The sequence below is a fragment of the Rhinichthys klamathensis genome, unplaced genomic scaffold (genome assembly GCF_029890125.1).
Source record: "Rhinichthys klamathensis goyatoka isolate OS25496 unplaced genomic scaffold, OSU_Roscu_1.1 h1tg000111l_1, whole genome shotgun sequence".
Lineage (NCBI taxonomy): Eukaryota > Metazoa > Chordata > Actinopteri > Cypriniformes > Leuciscidae > Rhinichthys > Rhinichthys klamathensis.
The window spans coordinates 2,187,551-2,213,370 of NW_026606649.1; the positions used below are offsets into that span (position 1 = coordinate 2,187,551).

General features: G+C 37.5%; 1 protein-coding gene across 1 annotated transcript in view; it reads right to left on the reverse strand.

Moving 5' to 3' along the window:
* Positions 1 to 25,820, reverse strand: part of LOC130087734 (radixin) — a 553,959-nt gene that overhangs the window by 344,525 nt on the left and 183,614 nt on the right. Inside the window, exons 6-7 of the mRNA XM_056254217.1 lie at positions 10,707 to 10,790; positions 10,351 to 10,497 (exon numbers count right to left, since the gene is read on the reverse strand). Of these exons, the coding sequence (XP_056110192.1) occupies positions 10,351 to 10,497; positions 10,707 to 10,790 (231 nt within the window). The remainder of the gene's footprint in view (positions 1 to 10,350; positions 10,498 to 10,706; positions 10,791 to 25,820) is intronic.

Consider the following 25,820-nt stretch of genomic DNA (forward strand, 5'->3'; position numbering starts at 1 on the left):
AAGAGCTCACCAAAATTGAACAGTTGAAGACTGGAAAAATGTTGCCTGGTCTGATGAGTCTCGATTTCTGTTGAGACATTCAGATGTTAGAGTCAGAATTTGGCGTAAACAGAATGAGAACATGGAACCATCATGCCTTGTTACCACTGTGCAGGCTGGTGGTGGTGGTGTAATGGTGTGGGGGATGTTTTCCTGGCACACTTTAGGCCCCTTAGTGCCAATTGGGCATCGTTTAAATGCCACGGCCTACCTGAGCATTGTTTCTGACCATGTCCATCCCTTTATGGCCACCATGTACCCATCCTCTGATGGCTACTTCCACCATGTCACAAAGCTCTAATCATTTCAAATTGGTTTCTTGAACATGACAATGAGTTCACTGTACTAAAATGGCCTCCACAGTCACCAGATCTCAACCCAATAGAGCATCTTTGGGATGTGGTGGAACGGGAGATTCGCATCATGGATGTGCAGCCGACAAATCTGCGGCAACTGTGTGATGCCATCATGTCAATATGGACCAAACTCCCTGAGGAATGCTTCCAGCACCTTGTTGAATCTATGCCACGAAGAATTGAGGCAGTTCTGAAGGCAAAAGGGGGTCCAACCCGTTACTAGCATGGGGTACCTAATAAAGTGGCCGGTGAGTGTATATATATATATATATATATATATATATATATATATATATATATATTACTAATAATAATAATAATAATATATATATATATATATATATATATATATATATATATATATATATATATATATATATATATCCAAAAAGACAAGGCCTTAAACTTAAACTTGAACAAGGGGTAAACTCTTGTCACTAACAGACACCAAGGCACAATCACACATACACATACACACAGACACAGACACACACACACACACACACACACACACACACACACACACACACACACACACACACACACACACACACACACACACACACAGACACAGACACAGACACACACAGTTTAAAAGCAAAAAAATATTTATCCAACCCCATTTAAAACAGTCTGTGAGTGCCATCTTTTGGACATTCATCATATTGCATAGGTTTTCATTTCTTGTCCTCAAACAGAGCACTAATTTGTTTATTTTTAAGTTACACATTCTGCATTGATTAAAATAGAAAATCAAATGTGTTTTTTATTGGTAGTATTATTTTATACAAAAAATTATAATTCTGATGAGAATAAAGTTAGTGTTGATTAAAATTTTAAGGAAAACATATATATTGATCTAATATATATAGCACATATATATTAGGCTATAATGAACAGGCTTGCGATGTCAAGATTGCAATGCTGGAATGTGTGTGTGTGTGTGGGTTGGTGTGTGTGGGTGGCTCAGGCGCGATTGAACAGTGTTACACATAAAAACATACTCCGTCATTTTCTTCATACAGGACATCATTCAAACTGTAAAGTGTTTACTTACATTTGTGTACACTTGCAATAAAACATAACATTGTGTTTTTGTAAAATAAATTCATCAATACGTCCCCCGAAATGGCGCTAATTTTAAAATTAAACTAAAATGCTCACGGTTGCACGGGCATTCATAACTGTGCGCGCCCACGGTGAGGGACGAGCAGAACAGAGGGAATGTTGTTTAGTTCATTTCTACTTCCACAGGAATTAATTGAAAACTCTCGCTCTACTCCGCACCATTATTAATGTCTTGTGCGGACGTCCGTATTTTACTTTCGCTTTCAAGTTAGCGATTTAAAAGCCCCCAGTGGTGTCACACGTTGATTAACCGGTGGGAAAATATTCCCATAGTCACATCCCTAATATATTTATATATAAATCCAATAGGCCTACCTGATTTTGAACACAAGAGGGCAGTATAGCACTATGTAGGATTTTTTGTTTAACCAAATAGCACTAAATAGCCTGTTTTAAACTTTTTCATACTTCCTGAATTGAAAAAAAGAATAAAATGGGTTTAGTTCTAATATTTGTATAATTTTATATTAAAATAAATGGTGTATAATTACATTTTAGAAAGATATGAGACATTTCCTGACTCTTTTTTTGACATTACTTTAATCCCTCACCATAGCAAAACCGTTTGAGATATTCAATATCCGTTCACAATTTAGCATCTTTAATGTATTTTCATCATGTTGAAAAAGTTTGGCGTGAATAAAATAAACTACTTCGGAGGAGTAGCGAAAAACACAGAATCTGAAATCCACATTCAAACCAAAATATCTGACTTCCTGTTGGTCGTAGCTAATGACTGTAAATTAGAAAGTTGTCCGGCTCGATGAGAACAATACACTTACCAAGCTTTGTTACTGTAGAAGAAACTAACCCCCCCCCACTTTTGTCAAAAGCATTTAGAAAGTGACACACTTCCTGCTGCCAGTTGGTGACACTATAACTTTGGCTCACAATAGTTACATCCATCTGATCGGCCTCTTACCACGAACACACTGCTGAAGTTTCATCAAGATCAGTTAATGTATGCAGAAGTTATAACACTTCATGTTTCTCTTTTTTCGCCATAAATTCGTTTCCTCGCCACAGCCAAACCATTCGAGATATCAAAAATCCGTCCGCAATTTAGCATCATCAATGTGTTGACCTCAAGCTGACCGAGTTTGGTGGCAATTGAATGAATTGCCTTGGAGGAGAAGTTAAAATTCCAGAGCAAGCGTTCTCCAAACAACCCTAAATAGCCGACTTCCTGTTGGGCTGGGGTAAAACTTAAAGCGTGAAAGTTGTTTGGCCCGATGAGATCTATATGTGTACCGTGTTTCAGATTATTACATGCAAGCGTATTTGATATATGGACAAGTGTTCAAACCCCGTTCCAGGGGGCGCTGTCGAGCCCCCCTGCCACGCCGGGGTACCAGCTTAACCCCGGCTCTGATGGCCGCGGGTTCTGACCCGTGTGCAAAGTTTCAAGAGTTTTCGAGGACATTAAGTGCCCCAAAAGTGCCCAAAAGTTAGTAAAATAATAATAATAATAATAAATATAGCTGCGAGCAGCGATTACGGGCCCAAGCCGGTGGCACCGCAACCCGGCTGGCCGGCTTTGGTCCTTCATCGCTGCTCGCAGCTATATATATATATATATATATATATATATATATATATATATATATATACACTCACCTAAAGGATTATTAGGAACACCATACTAATACTGTGTTTGAACCCCTTTCGCCTTCAAAACTGCCTTAATTCTACATGGCATTGATTCAACAAGGTGCTGAAAGCATTCTTTAGAAATTTTGGCCCATATTGATAGGATAGCATCTTGCAGTTGATGGAGATTTGTGGGATGCACATCTAGGGCACGAAGCTCCCGTTCCACCACATCCCAAAGATGCTCTATTGGGTTGAGATCTGGTGACTGTGGGGGCCATTTTAGTACAGTGAACTCATTGTCATGTTCAAGAAACCAATTTGAAATGATTCGAGCTTTGTGACATGGTACATTATCCTGCTGGAAGTAGCCATCAGAGGATGGGTACATGGTGGCCATAAAGGGATGGACATGGTCAGAAACAATGCTCAGGTAGGCCGTGGCATTTAAACGATGCCCAATTGGCACTAAGGGGCCTAAAGTGTGCCAAGAAAACATCCCCCACACCATTACATCACCACCCCCAGCCTGCACAGTGGTAACAAGGCATGATGGATCCATGTTCTCATTCTGTTTACGCCAAATTCTGACTCTACCATCTGAATGTCTCAACAGAAATCGAGACTCATCAAACCAGGCAACATTTTTCCAGTCTTCAACCAAAATTTTGGTGAGCTCTTGCAAATTGTAGCCTCTTTTTCCTATTTATAGTGGAGATGAGTGGTACCCGGTGGGGTCTTCTGCTGTTGTAGCCCATCTGCCTCAAGGTTGTGCGTGTTGTGGCTTCACAAATGCTTTGGGGCATACCTCAATTGTAACGAGTGGTTATTTCAGTCAAAGTTGCTCTTTTATCAGCTTGAATCAGTCGGCCCATTCTCCTCTGACCTCTAGCATCAACAAGGCATTTTCGCCCACAGGACTGACTGGATGTTTTTCCCTTTTCACACCATTCTTTGTAAACCCTAGAAATGGTTGTGCGTGAAAATCCCAGTAACTGAGCAGATTGTGAAATACTCAGACCGGCCCGTCTGGCACCAACAACCATGCCACGCTCAAAATTGCTTAAATCACCTTTCTTTCCCATTCTGACATTCAGTTTGGAGTTCAGGAGATTGTCTTGACCAGGACCACACCCCTAAATGCATTGAAGCAACTGCCATGTGATTGGTTGATTAGATAATTGCATTAATGAGAAATTGAACAGGTGTTCCTAATAATCCTTTAGGTGAGTGTATATATATATATAAATTATGACTATACTCTCGATTACAAATACAGAAAAGTTAGTTCATGCGTTCATGACCTCAAGGCTAGTTTATTGTAATGCTCTACTGCAGGGGTGGGGAACGTCCGGCCCCCGGGCCGTAACCGGCCCGCAATACAGTTTGATGTGGCCCGCGAGTCAAATCCTCCCAAAAAAAAAAAAAAGAACTTCAGAACCAAAAATTTCAGCAATTACTTTTCCTGTGACAGAAAACACAAAATAGGCAAAGTGGCAAGCAGGGCGAGGCCAGTAGCGCGAGTCACCTGCGCACCGGTTTCAGTTTCTCACGGATGAGCTCCTGGGGTGCGCGCGCCGCACCGGTTTCAAGTTTCTCACTGATCAGCTTCGGGGCGCGTAAAAGGATCGGAACGAAGACAGCGGAGGACCAGGCATGGACTTTACATTATGTGTGTGTGGTCGTCGTCCATGAGAAAGCTACTGCTTTTACTTTCGTTTTGTCATTTGCGTATTAATGTATTAAAGTGGTTTAAACGTTTGCCGGTTCCCGCCTCCTTCTTCCCTGAACTAACCAACCACGTTACATTTAATATAATAGATAATATACCATATTATAAAATAACATAATATATTATAAAATAACATAAGAGAGTCGACGTTTCCGGGTGGTCGCTTCCGACTGTGTCCGGGTCACAGTCAGAATGAACGCAACAGACACGTAACCTTAGCGGTTGTCATCGCTGATATGCATCATGGCGACTGTCAAAAAAAGAAAGGTAGATTCGCCGACAGCAAGTGGAATGAGTGGCCGACTAAAAGAGGAATGAGCCTGTGCTGATTTAGTGGAAAGAGTTGAGCCCAAGCTGTGGAAAGAGTATTATATTATGTGACTGTTTTTGTGCTTTTATCCACCTCTAAATAGCTATAAATTAACCTTATGTCGTTTTAGTTTCATATTGTTAATTGTTAGTTTCATAGGTTGTTAAACCTAAGACGAACTCTTTCATATTGCGCTGCATTACTGTCAGTGTTGTTGACTATTACTGACGGTAAGGTTGCGCTGTTGACGCTCGCGCAGCCTCTCGAGGAGAAATCTACACAAATGAGCGCACACACACACTCAGTTAACAACATACTGCCTATAAAAAATCTAAATGTGGAGTTTTTATATTTTTAACATATGTTAAGCAACCTCAATTATTTTTCCTGAACACCATCACGATTGAAAATGTGACATTAATTTCCAACAACAGTTCAATAAACAGTTAAAATTAAGTCACTTACATTTTAGATGCAATATTGGCTGTTTTTGTTCTGTTTCAGCAGCGAAAATAGTTCCAAACAAAAATCACAGCAGAACCACGGGGCATCTCACAGGAACACTCGACCTGTTTTCATTACTGAATGATTCAGCATTTTGAACGAATCGATTGAGTCAAAGATTCAATGACCCATTCATAAACATCTGTCTCATTCTTGAATGAATCAGCCGTTTGAACAAATCGTTTGAATGAATGAATCAATGACTCACTCATTAAGACGGTCGCCTGCCGCCACCTACTGGCGGTTTCGTGTTATGTTTAAAAGTAGATCATTCTTTCCAACGTTTCTTATTTTTAAATTTAAATCAATTTTATAACATTATTTTATGCAATTGTAATTTTTCAGTGTAAATGATTTAATTTGATCAGCCCTATAGTGTCTTATTATTCGAAATAATTTAATTTATTGATCAAATTTAGGAATTTAAAATGAAAGATGAAGCATACATTTAATAATATTGGGGGAGGGGATGCCCTTTAAAGGTGCAAATATTACAATATGCCGATTTAAATATCAAAGCTAATTGAACACTGATGAGAATATTGTTTCAGAATAAAAAAATAAAATAAAAAAATAAAAATCCGGACGAGAAACTTTTTTACTCGGACAAGTGAATGACAGATTTACTTGTCCGAAGGACAAGCGTATGAAAGGCTTAATGTCGAGCCCTGCCTATAGCAATGTCATCAGGATACACATACACCGGTAGGCAGTGGCCCACCTTACCGGGTGACCATGTCGTGGTCCACCAGAATTTATAGAATTTATAGTTTACCCACCTCTTTTTTTACCACTACACCTCTGAATAAAACGTACGAGTCCCAGTCACGCCGACCCTCTCTTCTTCCTTCCAAACACTGAACCTCCTTACAATGGCCCTTATAGAATGTTAAAAAATTGTAAATGGCCCTTGATAGGAAAAAGGTTCCCCACCCCTGCTCTACTGGGTGGTTGCCCTGCATGCTTAATAAACAAACTCCAGCGGCAGCAGCTAGAGTTCATAAGAGAACCAGGAAATATTTTCGGTAACACTTTACAATACGGGTGCACTAATAAGCATTAATTCATACTTAACTAATGCACAGATAATCATGAGTTAATGTATGACTCATGAAGAACTAAACCATTAATTAATTATCACTGCATCAGCAACTAATAAAGAGTCTATATGATTAATAGATTAAGTAATAAATGAATTGCTATTAATTAAACGTGTCATCATGTATTAATTCCTTAATAACATATTTTATTAACTAAGAGTGTAAATGAATGTGTTAATTACCACAATTAGTCAACGCTATGCACTTCAACTTCCAGTTGTCTGCTTTAATTAATCATTAGCTAATGATTTGCAAAGGTGTCATTATGTTATGACTTTACTTGTTGAGGCACATGACTATTAACTAATTGTTAATATGTCATTATGGTTATGGGTTTTGTCATCCCCACTAAAGGTCTGTGGGGCAGTTGCACATGCAGTGAGTGTAATGTCAGAGAGTGTTTGAAGGATGGGTAAGTTGGGCCGCACACAAATATCAGCACACCAGAATCTGAAATAATTACGCTGTTACACCGTGTCAGAAATAGAGTGAGGTATCAGTTTACTGTCGGGGTTTTGTTGTGTCGTGTAGCATTGTGTCGCATCCAGTGTTGGATCACTGATTATAATGGGTTCTAGTTTCTTTGTCCGGTCTAGACACAGTGTTATGAAATAGTAGAGCCCGGCCACATATTCTCAGTGTTTAACTGGAAGTTGAAGTGCATTGCGTTGGCTAATTGTGGTAATTAACACATTCATTTACACTATTAGTTAATAAAATGTGTTATCAAGGAATTAATACATGATGACACATTTAATTAATAGCAATTCATGTATTACTTAATCTATTAATCATATAGACTCTTTATTAGTTGCTGATGCAGTAATAATTAATTAATGGTTTAGTTCTTCATGAGTCATACATTAACCCTCTGGGGACCAAGGGTTTTTTGAGGCCCTTGGGATGTTTTGACATGCACTGACATTTGTGCTTTTTTCAGTTATTTATAAACATGTCCTGAGGAGGAAATATGATTATTTGGAAAATTCCTGTCATGACTGCTTAAAGAAAAATGCCAGCAGGCATTTACCTCCTGCATAAACTTTAATATTGTTGACATTTTGGGCACACGCGCGTTGCGCACTATTTGCGTTATATGTAGGCCTATGGCTTATTGGTCTTTGTGTGTTGTTGCTGGTTTTGCGTTATATGTATATGGCATATTGGTCTTTGTGTGTTGTTGCTGGTAAACGTTGCAAATAGAGGGGCAGCACAATTGTTTTTCGCCTAGAGCGGCAGAAGTGCATTCGCCGGTCCTGGGGGTGAGTTTGCATTAAGCATTAAAGTTTGTCGTTTTGTTTTAATTCTAAGAACACGTACATGTTATCTCATGTTTAGTCTGTTTAGACCTTCCCATACCTACCTATTGTTATTAGCTAGCTCAGGAAAGAAAAAAAAGCTGTAAAGCACAGGGGGAGCTTTACAGGGGGTATGGCTTATCTAAATGAGATGTAAATGAGCCCTATTGTCACTCCCAGCAGGAGAGAGAGGTGAGAATGCACAATCTTTTGAGGCCGTTTTCTCCCATTTTACCTTTTTTGAGTTCCTACCTTCAAATGGCCACAACTTCTCCAAATATTATCAGATTTCCACGTGTTACACATCGTTGGAAAGCTTGGAGACTACACTTTCAGAATCTATGAATAACTCAAAATGCCGAAGAACCGACTTGTGTCCCTAGTTTCCGTGATCGGTCACATATTGGTCTGTCTGTCTCATCCTTATCCCGAGGTTACAGTACTCAGCCAGATCAGGTCCATATCCAGATCAGATGGTGGACCTGCAGCTAGACACGACCACAACGCAGCCCTGAATGTCAGCAGAGACTGTGTCTACTAGACCAGGGGTTCCCAAACTTTTCCATGACAAGGCCCCCCGAATACCACTAGATTCTGGCCAAGGCCCCCCTTTTGAGGGATGTGTTATTGAACCCATCGACAATACTACAGCAAATGTAGAAATGAATAAATAAAACATCTAGGTGAACATCCGATTATGTGATGGTGTTTGATACCAGACAATCAGAAAGATTATAGAGATGCACCGATTACAATTTTCTATGCCGATTCCGATTTTTCATTGAGTTTGACCTGCCGATTCCGATTTCATTTTTTCTAGACACTTTACAGCACACACAAATATTTATTTCTATATTTTTTTTTTTATTATAAAACACCATATACTTTTACCCATACTGAATAATAAAAACAAGAATAAATGGGTACATTTTCTATAAATATTTTTGAATCTTCATTTTCTTTTCTGACATAGCCTACTCCAGTTCTTGTTAAAACACACTAGACATGCAAATGATGTGCATTTTAGGCACTTTTTGTGTGAAATCATATTTATTTTGTCCATCAAAAGTGTGCTTTCACTTTAATTGAGCGTGAGCAGTGCAGCAAAAATAGACTCGGAGCCGAAACCCCCGCTTCACTGCTGCTCACGCGACGCTCCTGCTCGCGGTGTGAATGCACTGATTGATTAACATGCATGGCGAAAAGCACTGCTCACGCGCCCCTCATGCTTGCGGTCTGAAACGGCCGTAATTCCGAGGTTTTCTACATGTGCATTCCGTGTGCACGTGGGATGCTGATATTGCGCGATGTTAATCATGCGGCGCCCGAGTGCATTTGACATTTGTCATGGCCGATCACGTGAAAATCGGCGAATTCCGGTCACCAGCTGATCAATCGGTGCATCTCTAAAAGATTAGCATTAAAAGTATAATGTTCAGATAGGCTATGCGACAAATTATGATAATGCTATTTCATAATAATATAAATATTTTTACGTTTTTTTTCTTCCAACTTGCTGCGGCCCCCCTGGCAGCCCCCACTTTGAAAACCCCGGTACTAGACAATCCCCTTTGAAGGCCTCGTCGACATGACAGCCACGGCACAGATCCTCAGCAAAGACCACAAGAACCAGACTGGTGTGATGAATCCAATCCTCAAACAAAAGGAACTGGATGCTACCTATTCCAATCTGAATTCTGACTTGTGATGCAGCCTGATTCATAATCACACCATGTTTGTTCGTTGGTCAGAGGAGAACTGGCCCCCGGACTGAGCCGGGTTTCTCCCGAGGTTTTTTTCTCCATTCTGTCAAATGATGGAGTTTGGGTTTCTTGCCACCGTCGCCTCTGGCTTGCTCAGTTGAGGAACACTTAATACTCAACAATATTATTGATCTGACTGTATTGATTCTGTTGTATGAGAAGTGAACTGAGCTGGACGCTGACATAATTTTTTTTTATATTCGCAGAACTGCTTTATAGATTAAGTGAACTAATTAATTGATGATCTTTACAACGGATCTGAATCAACACTGAACTGACTTCAGCTGAACAACAGCTGAAATGCATAATTTTCCTCTTACCACTGTAAAGCTGCTTTGAAACAACCGGCATTGTATAAAGCACTATATAAATAAAGGTGATAACTCCTTTTTTAGGCATTATATGGATGTAAGATGAAAAGAAAATTCCACTGATAATAACCACTTGTTTACGTGATGGCTACAATAACTTTCCATATAACAGGAACTGCTTCATCTAGAAGAAATGCATTATTTCAGTGTAAGACATACTTGTCTTCATGTTCGTAAATGTTGAGACCAAGAGCATCCACTCCCAGCCAGAGCTCTGTTCCCTTCTTATTTTTGATCTCAAAGTAGTTCACTCCATACATCTCCAGATCCTGAGCGATCTTCAGATACTCCATCATAGAATCCTCTCTGTAAACACACATTCAGATGGACAAATAACAAACTGCTACATGCTGGGAATAGAAATACTGCTATTAATCATTGTGAAGTGCACTGTGTGTTGTTGGGGATTAAAAACATCAGTGACATGAGCATACTCTTTGAGTTATAAGCTATTGTTATGTATACTCTGTATTGTTTGTGCATGTATTTGTGTCAAGCCAGAAAACGGTAATTACCTGAGCATACCCCTGTGTTCCTCATGCCACGTCTGAATCCTGTCCTCCCACTGTTCTTTAGTCAGTTTATGTTGTTCCAAAACTCTACATAATAATAACATTCACAACACACAATTAATCAGTCTGGTATCACTGTAGGGGCTCAGATAAATAATCATAAATATTGTGCAACAATTATACAAACTGTAACGGTACACACACAAAAAGGAAACCAACAGACTTTTGAAATTCATCAAGGTAAGGAAGGGCTTCAGACAAAAACAAACAAAACAATTAAAGAATTGTGATATTTCTTCAATAGGAATATTAAATTATCTTTAGAATACTCCAAGACCACTATTGATTTTTTAGACCTAACCATCTCTATTGATCCAGAAGGGAAGTTACACACCACGATTTTTAGAAAAAAGACCTCCAGAAACACCATCCTTAGGGCTGACTCCTTTCATCCTCCATATCTCATTGATAATGTACCTTTTGGCCAATTCCAGCGGTTACGCCGTATATGTGACGATAATGCTGATTTTGAAAAACAGGCCGACATTATGTCGGAACGTTTTATTGAAAGAGCCTACAAACCAGATATCGTCACTCATGCACGTTCCAGAGCTTAATCCCTGTATCGTTCTGATAGCTTGATTAAGAAGGCACGTAAGACAGATACTCGATCCCACCCCTTCTTTGTAGTATACAATATAGTAGGGAAGCTAGACAGATAAAAAGGATAATTCAGGATAACTGGGCCATTATCAATTCTGATCCTACCCTCCAACAGGTCTTTCCTCAACCGCCTTTGTTTTCTTACAGAAGGGCCCCGACTCCTTGTGACAAGTTGGTACATAGTTATCTTCCCCCTGAGAAGAAGGAAAGTTGGCTTAAGAGACCTATTGGGTCTATTGCTATACCGTTGTATGAATTGTCCCCATTGTAGTAATATCATTCCCTCGAAAACGTTTGTGGATTTTAAATCTAATAGAACATTCAAGATAAAAGACTTTATAAATTGTAACACTACATTTATTATTTATCATTTATCTTGCCCATGTAAGAATGTGTTTTATGTAGGCCGTACTAAAAGACGTCTACAGGATCGTTTGGCGGAGCATAAATATGCTATTCGTACCAGTAGCCCGGACTATCAGATGGCCCAACACTTCCTACATATGCACAATAAGAACGATTCTCTACTAAAAATAGAGGTCTTGGAGCATGTCAAACCTTTGGATAGAGGTGGTGATCCGCAAATTCAACCAGCGTGAGTCATTTTGGATTCATCAGCTGGATGCGCTCCGATATCCAGGTCTGAATGAGGACATTGAGTTTAAATGTTTCTTATGATATGGTTTTTGTCCTATACTTATGTTTTTTGTCTATGTTCAACACATGATATCTGGCTAATTGTCTTATTTTCCTCTCCAGATAACCTACGTTGAGGGAGATGTTTTTGTAGATACTTTTGTTGTTTTGTTTCTTTGTTAGTTTCACCTGTTGTGGTACTCATTATGTTGATTTTTCCCTATCCTGTTAGACCTGATTGCCTTATTGGGTTAATTGATTGTATTAGGCCTCATTAGGTTAATTGTATTCTGTCTGATTATATGTGGGACTTAACTTATAATTTGTTGCTATTCTCATATCTTGTGTTACTTTGCCCTGAAGAAGACCACTTGTTTGGTCGAAACATGTTGGCTCATGTTCTTTTTAATGACTTAAGCCACATTCAATAAAGGCTTTTTAACTTTATCCTTCTCCTCATTTGACGACTTGACTGAGTGCCTGGGAAAACAATTAAAGAGCCATTGGTGCAAGGAAATTTTTCTAATTGCCACATAAGAATGTTTTAAATTTTTTTTTAAATACTTAATTTCAGTCATCTTGTCATGTGTTTATCTGCCCTCCTTTTACAGCATCAGCATTTTCATCTTGTGGATGTCCTGGGAACTAAGGTTCACTTAAAGTGGAAACTGAACAGCTTTTACAAATGGGCTCTATGCACGGGGGTATTTCCGGTGAAGGTCTAAGGATGCTGGATTACTTCCACCGATCGTAGAGTCCAATGCTATACCGAGAATTTATATTGGTTTTTATACTCTATTGCTATACTAAAGAAACGTTAGTCACAAAAACAGACAAAACAGACACCCCTCATTTTGTTTATGCTTCTTTGTTTATTATATTAAATGAACATAACTATATATAAAATTACATCTAAACGTATTAAAGTTTCGTTTCAAAGACGAGAGGACAGTAAATTTTGAAGACTCTGCCATAATCCCGTTTTCCTCGGTTTTCCTCCGCTTTAAATCTCCCCAACCGGAAACTGAAGAGCAGCCTTGCGTCAAATGCGGAACTTATGCGTGCACATAGCCTATTGAGAGCTATATGCAGTCACAAAGAATTGCTCTTTACACAGAATCTGAGCCAGTGTCATGGATCATAATTATTTCAGTATAGTTTGGCCTCGTCCTCAATGGACCCATGATGCATATGATGCATAGGTCATTTGCAGGGTCGTCACTAGGGGTTGCTCTCACGATTTCAACCGAGGGGGACCCAAACCTTTTATTACATATAAGCTATTTTCACATGGATTTTGACTAGATTAATATCAACAACATTTATTGACAATACTTTAAAATAAGTCACTTTCAAAAGTCTTAGGCATGTTAGTGTTTTCAACTCCATGAAAATGGTTTTAAGCCAGTTAATTATATCTTTCTAATTATATCTTTTGCTGTAGTGTCAGTAGGAAATTTCAGTTTACATTTCCAAACATTCCTTTTGCCATTAAATGTAATAATCCAGTGAGATTTTTGTATGCACAAGGAGTCTGACAACAGCCGGTATGCTCCACATGGAAATCTGATATCATCATCATCATCATCAGATCTGTCTGTGATGATAGAAACAGAAGAAACTGAGACAGACAAAATCCAGAAGACCTGCGGAAACATGTCCAACACGTTTGGAGAAACCTACCTGAAAAGCTACAGTACTGTGAAATGTTTTAGGCACTAGTGTAAAAAAGCTGTAAAGTGAAAATGCATTCAAAAACAATGTCATAAATAGATTTTATTTATCAATTAATTTCTATTATCTAAATCAAATCAATATTTGGTGAGACCACCCTTTGCGTTTAAAACAGTTTTTGTTCTAGGTACACTTGTGCCTAGTTTTTCAGGTAACATTTGAGGTAGGTTTCTTCAAGTGTCTTTAAAAAGTTGCTGCAATTCTTCTGGATTTTGTCTGTCTCAGTTTTTTCTGTTTCTTCATGTAATCCCAGACGGACTCTGTGATGGTGAGATCAGATCTCTGTCTGGAGCATATTGACTGTTGTCAGACTGCTTAATGCGACTGGATTATTACAATTAATGGCAAAAGGAATGTTTAGAAATGTAAACTGATATTTCCTTCTGACACTACAGCAAAAGATATGGTAACACTTTATAATAACTGCATGCTACTAATCATTAGTTAAGCATTAGTAAACAGTTAATTCATCATTTATAAAGCATTAATATACATTAATAAGCAGTTTATAAATACAGCTATACATGCTTTATTCTTGAATTATAAGCATATCTATAATGTGTTTAATATTTGTATTTTCATACTTTATTAATGATCAATTTATCATTTCTAAATGAAGTATAGCATTATTTACAAACCAGTTATTTAAGAGTTGTCAAATAAGTGTTAGTAAATGTAGTAAATTCAGGTAGTTATAAAGCATTTAGTGGTCAGTTAACTATTTTGTGAGCTCATCTAAAGTGAGGACTATTTATGCCTTGTAAAGCATTTACAAAGGACATTTAAAGGCTCAGTTAAATATTTCTATGTTTACTTAATTCCATATGTGAAATATACTTAAAAAATATGCGTGCAAAAACTTGCCAAAAAAAGTTAAGTAAATTTTACTTTATTGTTTTTTTCAGTGTGGACTAATACTTTTAACTTTTGAAAATATTAATGTGTAACCTCATCTGAAAGGCAAAGGGGAATAAGTTGCTGTAATTTACAGTAATATATGAAGTTTTATGTAAACAAAGTTCGGGAGGAGCATGTTCAGGTAATCATTCAATCAGCACAAGAAGAAGCCAGTATAAATAAAGCCTTCCCTTACCTCCTGTCTCATGACTAATTTCTCAGCATCCCACCACCACCCCTTCACCCCACATTCGGCTGGGTCCGCTCATAGTTACCTATGATCTCTAAGGTTATGAGGGGAGTACTCTGGGGTCGGGCCGAATTCTGAGCTCGGAGCCCTCCCCCTGGACAGCAAGCCAAATACGCATTATAATATTACATCAGATTTCATTAACATGTAAACTCGTGAAGTTCTGTATTATGTTCCGAAATTCAGCGTTGTGAATTTCGGTTCGTGTATCCTGAAGTGATAAAATAAAACAAAATTCTATATTCATTTATTTAAATGGGTTAGGGTTATGTGTATATATATACATACATACATACATACATACATGCATATATATATATATATATATATATATAGTATATATATATACACAATATATTATGTGTATGGGTTAGGGTTAGTTATGTGTGATTTAAATACATGTGTGCTGTACACAGTACATCGTATACATGTATTTGTGTGTGTTTTCTGATGAATGGTTTAGTCTATGATTAGGGTAGGATGAAGGGGTACATTAGCCATACTGAAATTAATCCCGTTAACAGTTATGGATCGTATGTTAAAAACATACATGTTATGGATCGTATTTAGGAACATAGTTAATTCACTCATTAACTATCTCTCCGGTTTCATTTTATGAAGTTAATATTTACCGAACATTGCTGCAAATATAGTCGTTGCTTTCTACGTTATATGGGAGCAGTCTATTTCCCTCCTAAATCATTCATCTGTACATGCACAGCGTAATTATTTATATTTTATGTTGGTTGGAAATGGAATTCTGAACGGACCGCCACTGCAGACCTCTTTGTGTGATCACGAAGGTAGGCTAATGGCTGAATCGGAATTTATAAGTAAGATCACGGGAATCAATAGCCTAATACAGCCCAGTTGTGCTAAAATAAATATCATGAGACGTCCATCATCAGATGAAAGCCACTAAAGCCAGTGCTACTACCCATGCGAACATGAACACTAAGCTTTTCCCTCCAAAAAAAGCCTAAAACTTATCTAAGTAATATACAGTATTTCGTTGTCACCCTGCCTCTCCAAATGCAAAACTGACATTAACAAAATGCAATAATTCAGTAACAGCTGAAAAAGTACTTGGGTGTGTGTTTTATTTTATATTTACCGTTCAATAATGCAATCGCTGCTGTCTGTCCCATAGAAGAACATGACAGCCAGCGTATGTTTTGGAACTATTGGGGCTTACATGAACCACGTGACAGCCCTCGCGGCGACATCAAAGAATGTCGCAACTCTTTCTCTCTATGGCTCTGGTATTGGCTACTGCATACTAGCCTGGCTCCGCCCTCCTACGTACTTCCGCTCAATTTTCATTTTCCTTCAGTACTACGTCTGGGCTTGCGGTATATTCTTGGGTTTTCTCCGATAATTTTTTTACCGGTTCAATCAGCGAACAGAGCGAGTGGCTGAGAACGATGACGTTGATGTCGTGCGCTAGTTTGAGTCGTCATACGTCACGACCAAACGTTAGCGATTGGTTATGGCAGATCCAGAGTGGCTCCAGATCCAATAGTTTTAAACTTCAACAGAGTACCCGCCTACAAGGAAGTTAACGCTTGTCAATGGAGCGAGGCCAGACTCTCTGTACAAATGAAATGTACGAGAGTCTGGTGGGACTAGGCTAACTGTATACAGGCCACAGGGCAACATACAGACTTTATCAACCCTCTGGTCCTCTTCGGTCAAAAATGACCGAAAACTTTTACGTTTTGAATTATTGAATTATTTTTGCTTTATCGGAATGGGATGACAGTTGGTGACTTTTGTTGTATTAGCTATGTGAACAGAAAAAAAAAAATCATGGACATGATTTGGATATGTTAAGGGTCGTAAAAAAAAAACAGTCGCACTTGGCTCCTTCGCAGTCAAAAATGACAGCCATAGGAAATTAATGGGAAATATGAAAAAATACGAAAAGTCAGAGAAACTTTTGGTGGTACAAACTACAAATCAGCCACTGTGCAGAAAAAAAATGCACAGCAATGAAGGAGTGACACTCTAAAATATCAACGGTGCAACTGTTTATAATGACAAGATTGCAATGCTGGAGTGTGTGTGTGTGTGTGTGTGCGCGCGAGTGCGCGAGAGAGAGATGCGCGGGCGCGATCGAACTGTGTGAGAGAGAGAGAGAGAGAGAGAGAGAGAGAGAGAGATGTGGGCGCGATCGAACAGTGGAAACATAAAAAACATACTCCGTCAATTTGTTCATACAGATCATTAAACCTGCAAAGTGTTTTCTTATATTTGTGTACACTCGCATTAAAACACAACATTGTGCTTTTGTCACACTGTAAACTCTTGTCAAACTGTAACCTACAACTGTCACCCAACCAAAATCACACACACACACACACACACACACACACAGTTTTAAAAGCAAAACATATTTCTCATTTCTCCAACTCCATTTCAAAACAGTCTGTGGGTCCCATCTTTTGGACATTCATCATATTGCATTGGTTTTCATTTCTTGTCCTCGGAGCACTAATCTTACACATTCTACATTGATTAAAAAAGAAAATCGAATGTGTTTTTAATGGTAGTATTATTTTATACAGAAATCAATTCTTTATAATTCAGATGAGAATAATGTTACATTGTTAATTAATAATGTTAATTAAAATTAAGGAAAACAAATATATTGATCTGAAATATAGCTAATTAATTTTAAATTAATTCAGGTACAATTGCCAAACATATCGCAAGGTCTTTTTGTCTTTTTATTAATTTAATTAATAAACTAATTATTAGTGCTGGGCAACGATTAAAAAATTTAATCGCGATTAATCGCATGATTTTCTTGCGATTAATCGCATTGTTACGCGCAAAATTGAATAATGAATTCTAGTAGTGTATTGCGCACTTTTGATTTAAATGTACTGCTACAAAAGTGCAATAACATGTGGTTTGCAAAAACTTTAAACAAATAAGGTGCTTTTACACCAGCAGTATTCCCTTTACACAGTATCAATAAAATATTTCTTGTAAATCTCAACTTAAACATTAATGTAATCAAATCAAATATTTAAACAAAGCTATTTGCCACTGCCAGGGCATTACCTTTTATCTAGCTTGTTAAAACGAGTCCAGTTTTCTTTTCTTTTTTTTTCTGAACAGGTATCTTGTATCAGGGAGCAGCAGAAACAGTCTATGTAGTCAAAGGGTCATGATCACTACTACAGATATAAGTCGACCAACGTTACTTCTCTGATAGCAGCTTAGGTTTGGTCATGGCATGCCATGGTTTCCCACGTAAGATTACATTAAACAGAGGTAAAGCCCAATTTATACTTCTGCATCGAACTCACGCCGTAGCTGTGTAGCGCGCGTACCCTGACGTGCATCTCTCCAGAAATGTAACGTCAATTCTACGCGTACCGCAAGCGCTGTGATTGCTAGAACCGCTCCCCGGGTTTCACACTCTCCCCCATGTGTAATTGCGCGTCAACGCGGACAACGACGCAGATATAATATAAATGAAAACCAACGCGTTGTCTATAGCGTAGAGGCTCCGGCGTAAGTCCGACGCAGAAGTATAAATCAGCCTAGAGTGAGGTGAAGTGGTCGAGCACAGGTGCAGCGACAAGCGGGTGCGTTCCTGTGAAACTGTTGCAGTCATGCTCGCCTCACGCACACGCACGCGCCCGCGCGTTGCCGAAGTTGAATTGTCTAACTTTTTTGTACACGACGCGCAGCACAAATCATTGGAAGAGAGACTGATCCTCGGCTCGCTGTTTGTGAGTTTCCAGAATCTTAATAGTTATCAGGACATCAACAGGAGGGAATTCACATGGCAGAGCATCCCCGCTAAACTAAACGCAGGCCTATCAGGTAAAGTTATGTATAATTTTAATTTAAGTTAAAAAGGCGCAGCTGCGTAGCGCACAGAAGCCGGTGCCATGGTTACTATCCATAGAGCGCCTGTCATTCACTCGCGGAGCGCTGTCTCCCTTTCTGTTCACCTGAGAGAACCTGCCAAAGCCTCTCCACTGCTTGTTTGGGTGGGTTATTTGCTGGCTGACCAACATCCCACCCCTCCTGTGATCATGGTTTGACTGTAGGCCTATTTGTATTCAGAGGCAGTGAGCAACGGACTTTCAAAAAAAAAAAAAAAAAAACCTCTGCGTTAACGCGCGATAAAAAATTTGTCGGCATTAATTAATAAATGCGTTAAAGCGATAATAACGCGTTAACTTGCCCAGCACTACTAATTATATAAAACTATTGTCAGTGCACTACAAATAAACTGGTTCTATGCCTTTATTAATAAACTTATTTAAAAAATACAATGCCTTCTGCATTTTTGTTTTGCTTTTCCCTCCATTGTACCGAAATCGTACCGAACCGTGATGTCTGAACCGAGGTATGAACCGAACCGTGACTTCTGTGTACCGTTCCACCCCTAATATTTACATTACTTATTCCTAAGTGATGAAACTGAGACTAACACTAACACTTGCGTAGGTGTTTAGTTAAATTTAATTTTTTTTAGTATTTTTATTTTTTAGATTCAGAAAATATTTCAATATGATATTACTGTAGAAATATTGCAATTGTTTTATCTTATTCATTTTGTTTTGTGTTAGGTTTTGAACAAAAGTTTAACAGTTTTGATTAGAGAATGTAAACATGTCCACATTGGCCTGTATAGAACATAAAGTTCTGTTGGTGTTTGTGTTTAAGTGACAAAATGATTCATGAAAATTGAAAGATGTCATTGAATGCATTTTTTTGCCAAAGCAATAATAAATGATCCACAGTTTAGCTCACATAAGCCCCTTTCACACAGAGATTCCGGAAAATACACTGATAATGTGTCCCGGGAAAGATTGATTTTTGTTCATTCACACTACCAGGGATTTTCTGGAATCAGTGTGTGTGTTCACACACATCCTGTAAAGATACCGTAAAGACGTGACATCAGGATGTGATGTGTAATGTCTCCGCAGCATCTTAAGTTTGCTTATGATGTGCGATTTCTCTCTCTAGAAATCATACTTGTTCATCATTTTTCTGATTCAATCAAAAATTGCAAACTTTGTGCATTTCTGCAGGAATTATATTTAAATATAAAATCTTAGCAGAATATTTACAATGAAATTAAATAAATGATTATTCCAAACAAATACATTGACACATTTCACAGTGATCACAATATCTGTCTATGTGAGCCACACAGATCACAACATCCGTCTATGTGAGCTAAACTGTGGATGATTGCTTTGGCACAAAATGCATTTAATGTATGGAGCGAATTATGTGCCAAAACCTCACACACACACAAAACGTGTTTTACTCACACCCAATGATTCACAAACAAACTCAATGTGGTTTGTAAATACAAAACATCACTCACAAACTAATGCATATTGTTCTGCAAATAAAAAACGTACCTATCAAACAAATACAGTATGTTTTACATATACATAGAAACGTATTTCTTCAATGACAAAAATATCATCCAAGTACAAACTAAAATCTTTCAAGTACAAAACAAAATTGTACAAGTACGAAACAAAAACCTTCATGTACAAAACAAAATTCTACAAGTACAAAACAAAAACCTTCAAGTACAAAACAAAATTCTACAAGTACAAAACAAAATTCTACAAGTACGAAAAACTGTCACGTGACTTTTGGCACTATTTTTCCGCGTCCAGGCAGATTTTCTCACAAATGCAGTTGAGCAACTTCCTCTTCTAGAACAGTAGATGGCGCTAAGATAGGGGATCAATTTCGCGCTAGTCTCTCGGGAGAAACACTGATGTGAAACACGTGCTTGCCTTTGCCCATGGGAAAATGAGCGGTGAACAGGTGTGTTTCTGTCTTACTTTATCTATAATTTACCTCATTGAGGTTTTGGTAAATGTTTATTATATAGACAGAAATCCACATTAGCACTTAGTAGCACTCCACTCTAGGATAAGGGAATCTATAAACTGAAAGCTCTGCCATCATGTTGCTTTTTACATTTTTGTAAAAACGTTTCATTTACTGAATGAGTCTATTTCTTTCGTTCTCTATAAATTAATGAGAACATTTCATTTAATTGAAAGGGTCCCACTTATTCATTAATTTAGTTGGAATTCAGTCAGCGTAACTGTTAATGTAATAAAATAATGAATGAACAAAACAAACAATATACAATTGTTTCTTAACTTCCCTGTGACGTATTGCCCAAATTATTATTTTGGACAGACAAATGAAACCCTCCTTTCAATTAAATTAAATGTTCTCATTAATTTATGGAGAACGAAAGAAATAGATTCGTTCAGTGTAGCCTACATAATCACTAATTTAGTAATTTCACACGCGTCTTATGTAGATTTTTTTTTTTAAAGCAACATATGATAGAGCTTTCAGCTTAGATTCCCCTATCCTAGAGAGAGTGAAGTGCTACTAGCGGTAATATGGATTTTTGTCTGTAATAAACATTTTGCAAAAGAAAACCTCAATAAGGTTAATTAGATAAAGTAAGACAGAAACACACCTGTTCACCGCTCATTTTCCTCAGCTGTAGGCAGTGTTCTATTTCGTTACAGAATACATGCCCAAAAATGTAATTTGTAACGTATTCCGTTACATTACTCAATCTACAAACTATAAGTTAGCCTCTCTCACAGACATGTCTACTTTTAAACGAACAATTCAAAACGAAAGAAAAAAGACTACAGACTGCTCTCTGCTTATGTAATCCTGGCGCGTTCACTGCGAAGATCGCGAGTCAGCATCGTCAACTTCATGTTTTCAGCCGACACACTGACAAAGAATACACTTGTTTATTAATAAACAATTAAAATATCTCCTTGCTATATTTTACATATTCATAATCTTTTGCCGGTTCTTTGTGACAGCTTTAAGGTGCTTTATTGGCAGTGCCACCCTACATGTTACACGCGTCACCACCGCACCCACCAGAATAGGCCTGTTTAGTAAGCAAGATAAGATTGCCGCATTCTTACATTTATAAAAGGCAATTCAATGCGGACGTAATCCCTCAGATTGAGTAATGTAACGGAATACGTTACAAATTACATTTTTGGGCATGTATTCTGTAACGAAATAGCCTATGTTTTCCCAACACTGCTTACAGCTGTGGAAAATGAGCGGTGAACAGGTGTGTTTCTGTCTTACTTTATAATTAACCTTATTGAGGTTTTCTTTTGCAAAATGTTTATTACATCTAGACAAAAATCCATATTACCGCTAGTAGCACTTCACTCTCTCTAGGATAGGGGAATCTAAGCTGAAAGCTCTATCATATGTTGCTTTAAAAAAAAAAATCTACATAAGACGCGTGTGAAATTACTAAATTAGTGATTATGTAGGCTACACTGAACAAATCTATTTCTTTCGTTCTCCATAAATTAATGAGAACATTTAATTTAATTGAAAGGAGGGTTTCATTTGTCTGTCCAAAATAATAATTTGGGCAATACTTCACAGGGAAGTTAAGAAACAATTGTATATTGTTTGTTTTGTTCATTCATTATTTTATTACATTAACAGTTACGCTGACTGAATTCCAACTAAATTAATGAATAAGTGGGACCCTTTCAATTAAATGAAATGTTCTCATTAATTTATAGAGAACGAAAGAAATAGACTCATTCAGTAAATGAAACGTTTTTACAAAAATGTAAAAAGCAACATGATGGCAGAGCTTTCAGTTTATAGATTCCCTTATCCTAGAGTGGAGTGCTACTAAGTGCTAATGTGGATTTCTGTCTATATAATAAACATTTACCAAAACCTCAATGAGGTAAATTATAGATAAAGTAAGACAGAAACACACCTGTTCACCGCTCATTTTCCCATGGGCAAAGGCAAGCACGTGTTTCACATCAGTGTTTCTCCCGAGAGACTAGCGCGAAATTGATCCCCTATCTTAGCGCCATCTACTGTTCTAGAAGAGGAAGTTGCTCAACTGCATTTGTGAGAAAATCTGCCTGGACGCGGAAAAATAGTGCCAAAAGTCACGTGACAGTTTTTCGTACTTGTAGAATTTTGTTTTGTACTTGTAGAATTTTGTTTTGTACTTGTAGAATTTTGCTTTGTACTTGAAGGTTTTTGTTTTGTACTTGTAGAATTTTGTTTTGTACATGAAGGTTTTTGTTTCGTACTTGTACAATTTTGTTTTGTACTTGAAAGATTTTAGTTTGTACTTGGATGATATTTTTGTCATTGAAGAAATACGTTTCTATGTATATGTAAAACATACTGTATTTGTTTGATAGGTACGTTTTTTATTTGCAGAACAATATGCATTAGTTTGTGAGTGATGTTTTGTATTTACAAACCACATTGAGTTTGTTTGTGAATCATTGGGTGTGAGTAAAACACGTTTTGTGTGTGTGTGAGGTTTTGGCACATAATTCGCTCCATATTAATGACATCTTTCAATGTAGGCCTACATGAATTATTATCTCACTTACACACACAAACACCAACAGAACTTTATATTCAATACAGACTGTATTATATTCTGTATTATATTCAATACAGAATATTTGCACATATTTATATAATCTTTGTAAAACTGGTAAACGTATGTTCAAAACCTAACACAACACAAAATGTATAAGACCGAGACTTGCAACATTTCTAAAGTAATATCGGTAACACTTTACTTGAAGGGGTGTACATAAGACTGACATGACACCTTCATAACCATGACATGACATATGTCATGAATATGAAGTAGGGTTTATGCATGTTTATGACAACTGTCAGTAAGTGTCTTTCGCTCAATAATGACATTTTGAATGCAAATATGACATTGTTTAAGATGTCTTTGTTATGACACCTTGACATAAACCATAACATCATAACCTGTCAGTGTCTTTGTCATGACAACTTGACATTAAATTAAGTTAAACTGTCATGTGGTTGGTTTTGACATTGGCTGTCATCAGTCCATTATAACTGTGTCATGAATATTTTTCGTGACCTCAACTACAGTGGTACAAATTGAATTTGTCATTAAACAGTTATAATGGCTTAATGACAGCCAATGTCAAAACCAACCACCTGACAGTTTAATGTAATGTTAACCAATAAAGCTCAGTGGTTTCTTAAGTTTGATAATTAATCTGCTAGGTCATGTTTATGACAGGTTGTGTTGTCTTAGTAATGTCAAGTTGTCATGACAAAGACACTGACAGGTTATGATGTATTGGTTTATGTCAAGGTGTCATAACAAAGACATCTCAAACAATGTCATATTTGCATTAAAAATGTCATGATTGAGCGAATGACACTTATTGACAGTTGTCACAAACATGCATAAAACTTCCTTCATATTCATAACATGTGTCATGTCATGATTATGAAGGTGTCATGTTAGTCTTATGCACACCCCTTCAAGTAAAGTGTTACCGTAATATCATATTGAAACATATTCTGAATCTAAAAAAATCAAATATTATCAAAACAATTAGATGCATCTAAACACCTACACTAGTGTTAGTCCTTCAGTTTCATCACCATCTATACAAAAGAGGAAACTTCTGAATATTTTAGTACAGTAATGTAAACATGTAGCCTGATGTCGTCATACTCAGATTCTAGTCAGAATGTGAGTCTGATACTGCTCCATTGGGCTGTGATTTTGTGGCGTGTTTCAACCGAACCAGGAAAGAAAATTCCCTTTGCACTCAATTGGATAGACCTACAACTAATCAGAGCAACGGAGTAAGTGACGCAAGTTGAATCCCGTAGGAAGGACGGCAAAAACATCTTTCCGATCGGCAAATGCCTTGATCGCGGTTCTCTGTTCCGCTTTTAAAATGAATGAGCTGTCGATATCTTCTATAACAGACGCAATGGCGGAATCTACACATCTCAATTCTCCAGCGGCAGCCATTCTTTGTTGTAAACGAATTCAACCCAAGTGCTCTTTGGTAACTGTTGATCATCTGTCCATCATCGTATAAAGCCCGCCCTGACAATTTGATTGGTCCGAACAGCTCTGGTTCGAGCATAGTTGCTCCACAACGGACCAAGTCCAGACCGAACTTCCCGACCTCAAATGTTGTGGGCGGGGCTAAGTTCGGCTGGCATCCTAGTAAACATGGATAATGTAACATGAACTGCAGTGAATTATAAACAGTAGATAGTGTCATTCTTGTTTTGTAAAGACAATTTACAAAAGAAAACATTGTGTAATGCTCCTGTTGTTTGTGTTTTTTGTTTTATGAGTGACAAAGTGTGTTTGTTGGGTGAAACTTTTGCTAGTGTTCTGGAAGAATGAGTTGATCTGAGACATGAATGAAGTGTTTTGGTAGTTTAAGTGTATTTTGAATGTGAAATTAACTGCTGTGAAATTGAAAGTTGGTTAGGAGAACTGAGTGAAGAGTTTTGAAAATGTACCTAAATATTGAGAAATGTGTCCAAGCAATTGTAAAAACCTGTAATTTAATTTAATTTGGCAGGGTAAATCCCAGCGTTTTATCTAGTTTATTTTTGTTTATTTGAGAAGTTCCACAGATTATTGGATATTGGTAACAGTATTAGTAGTGAGCTCTTTTGGCCTGTACCTCACCTGTGACAAACTGGCCTTTCAAGCCTTCCTGTATTGGTTGTGCAGCAAACTCAATCCACACACTAGAATCTAAATACACATGAAATCACCTATGTTATAATATTAAGGATAGTAATGAGTTATGGTCAAATCATTCAATAATTTATACCACAGTCTTAAATGAAATCTTAAAATAGTTTATTTGATTTAAATTTTTAGTTCTATCTCTGTGACTTTCTCAGTGCATCCAAACCTTGAAGTTTATTTGGATATTTTTAAAAAAATATCTGTGCTATTGTGTCTGCTATTTCATAAAGAAATACATTTTTGCAGATCTGTAACACTACGGAATTTGCAGAGGTTATACACTGTTTAACATCAGGTGACTATTTAATGAGTGAATTTT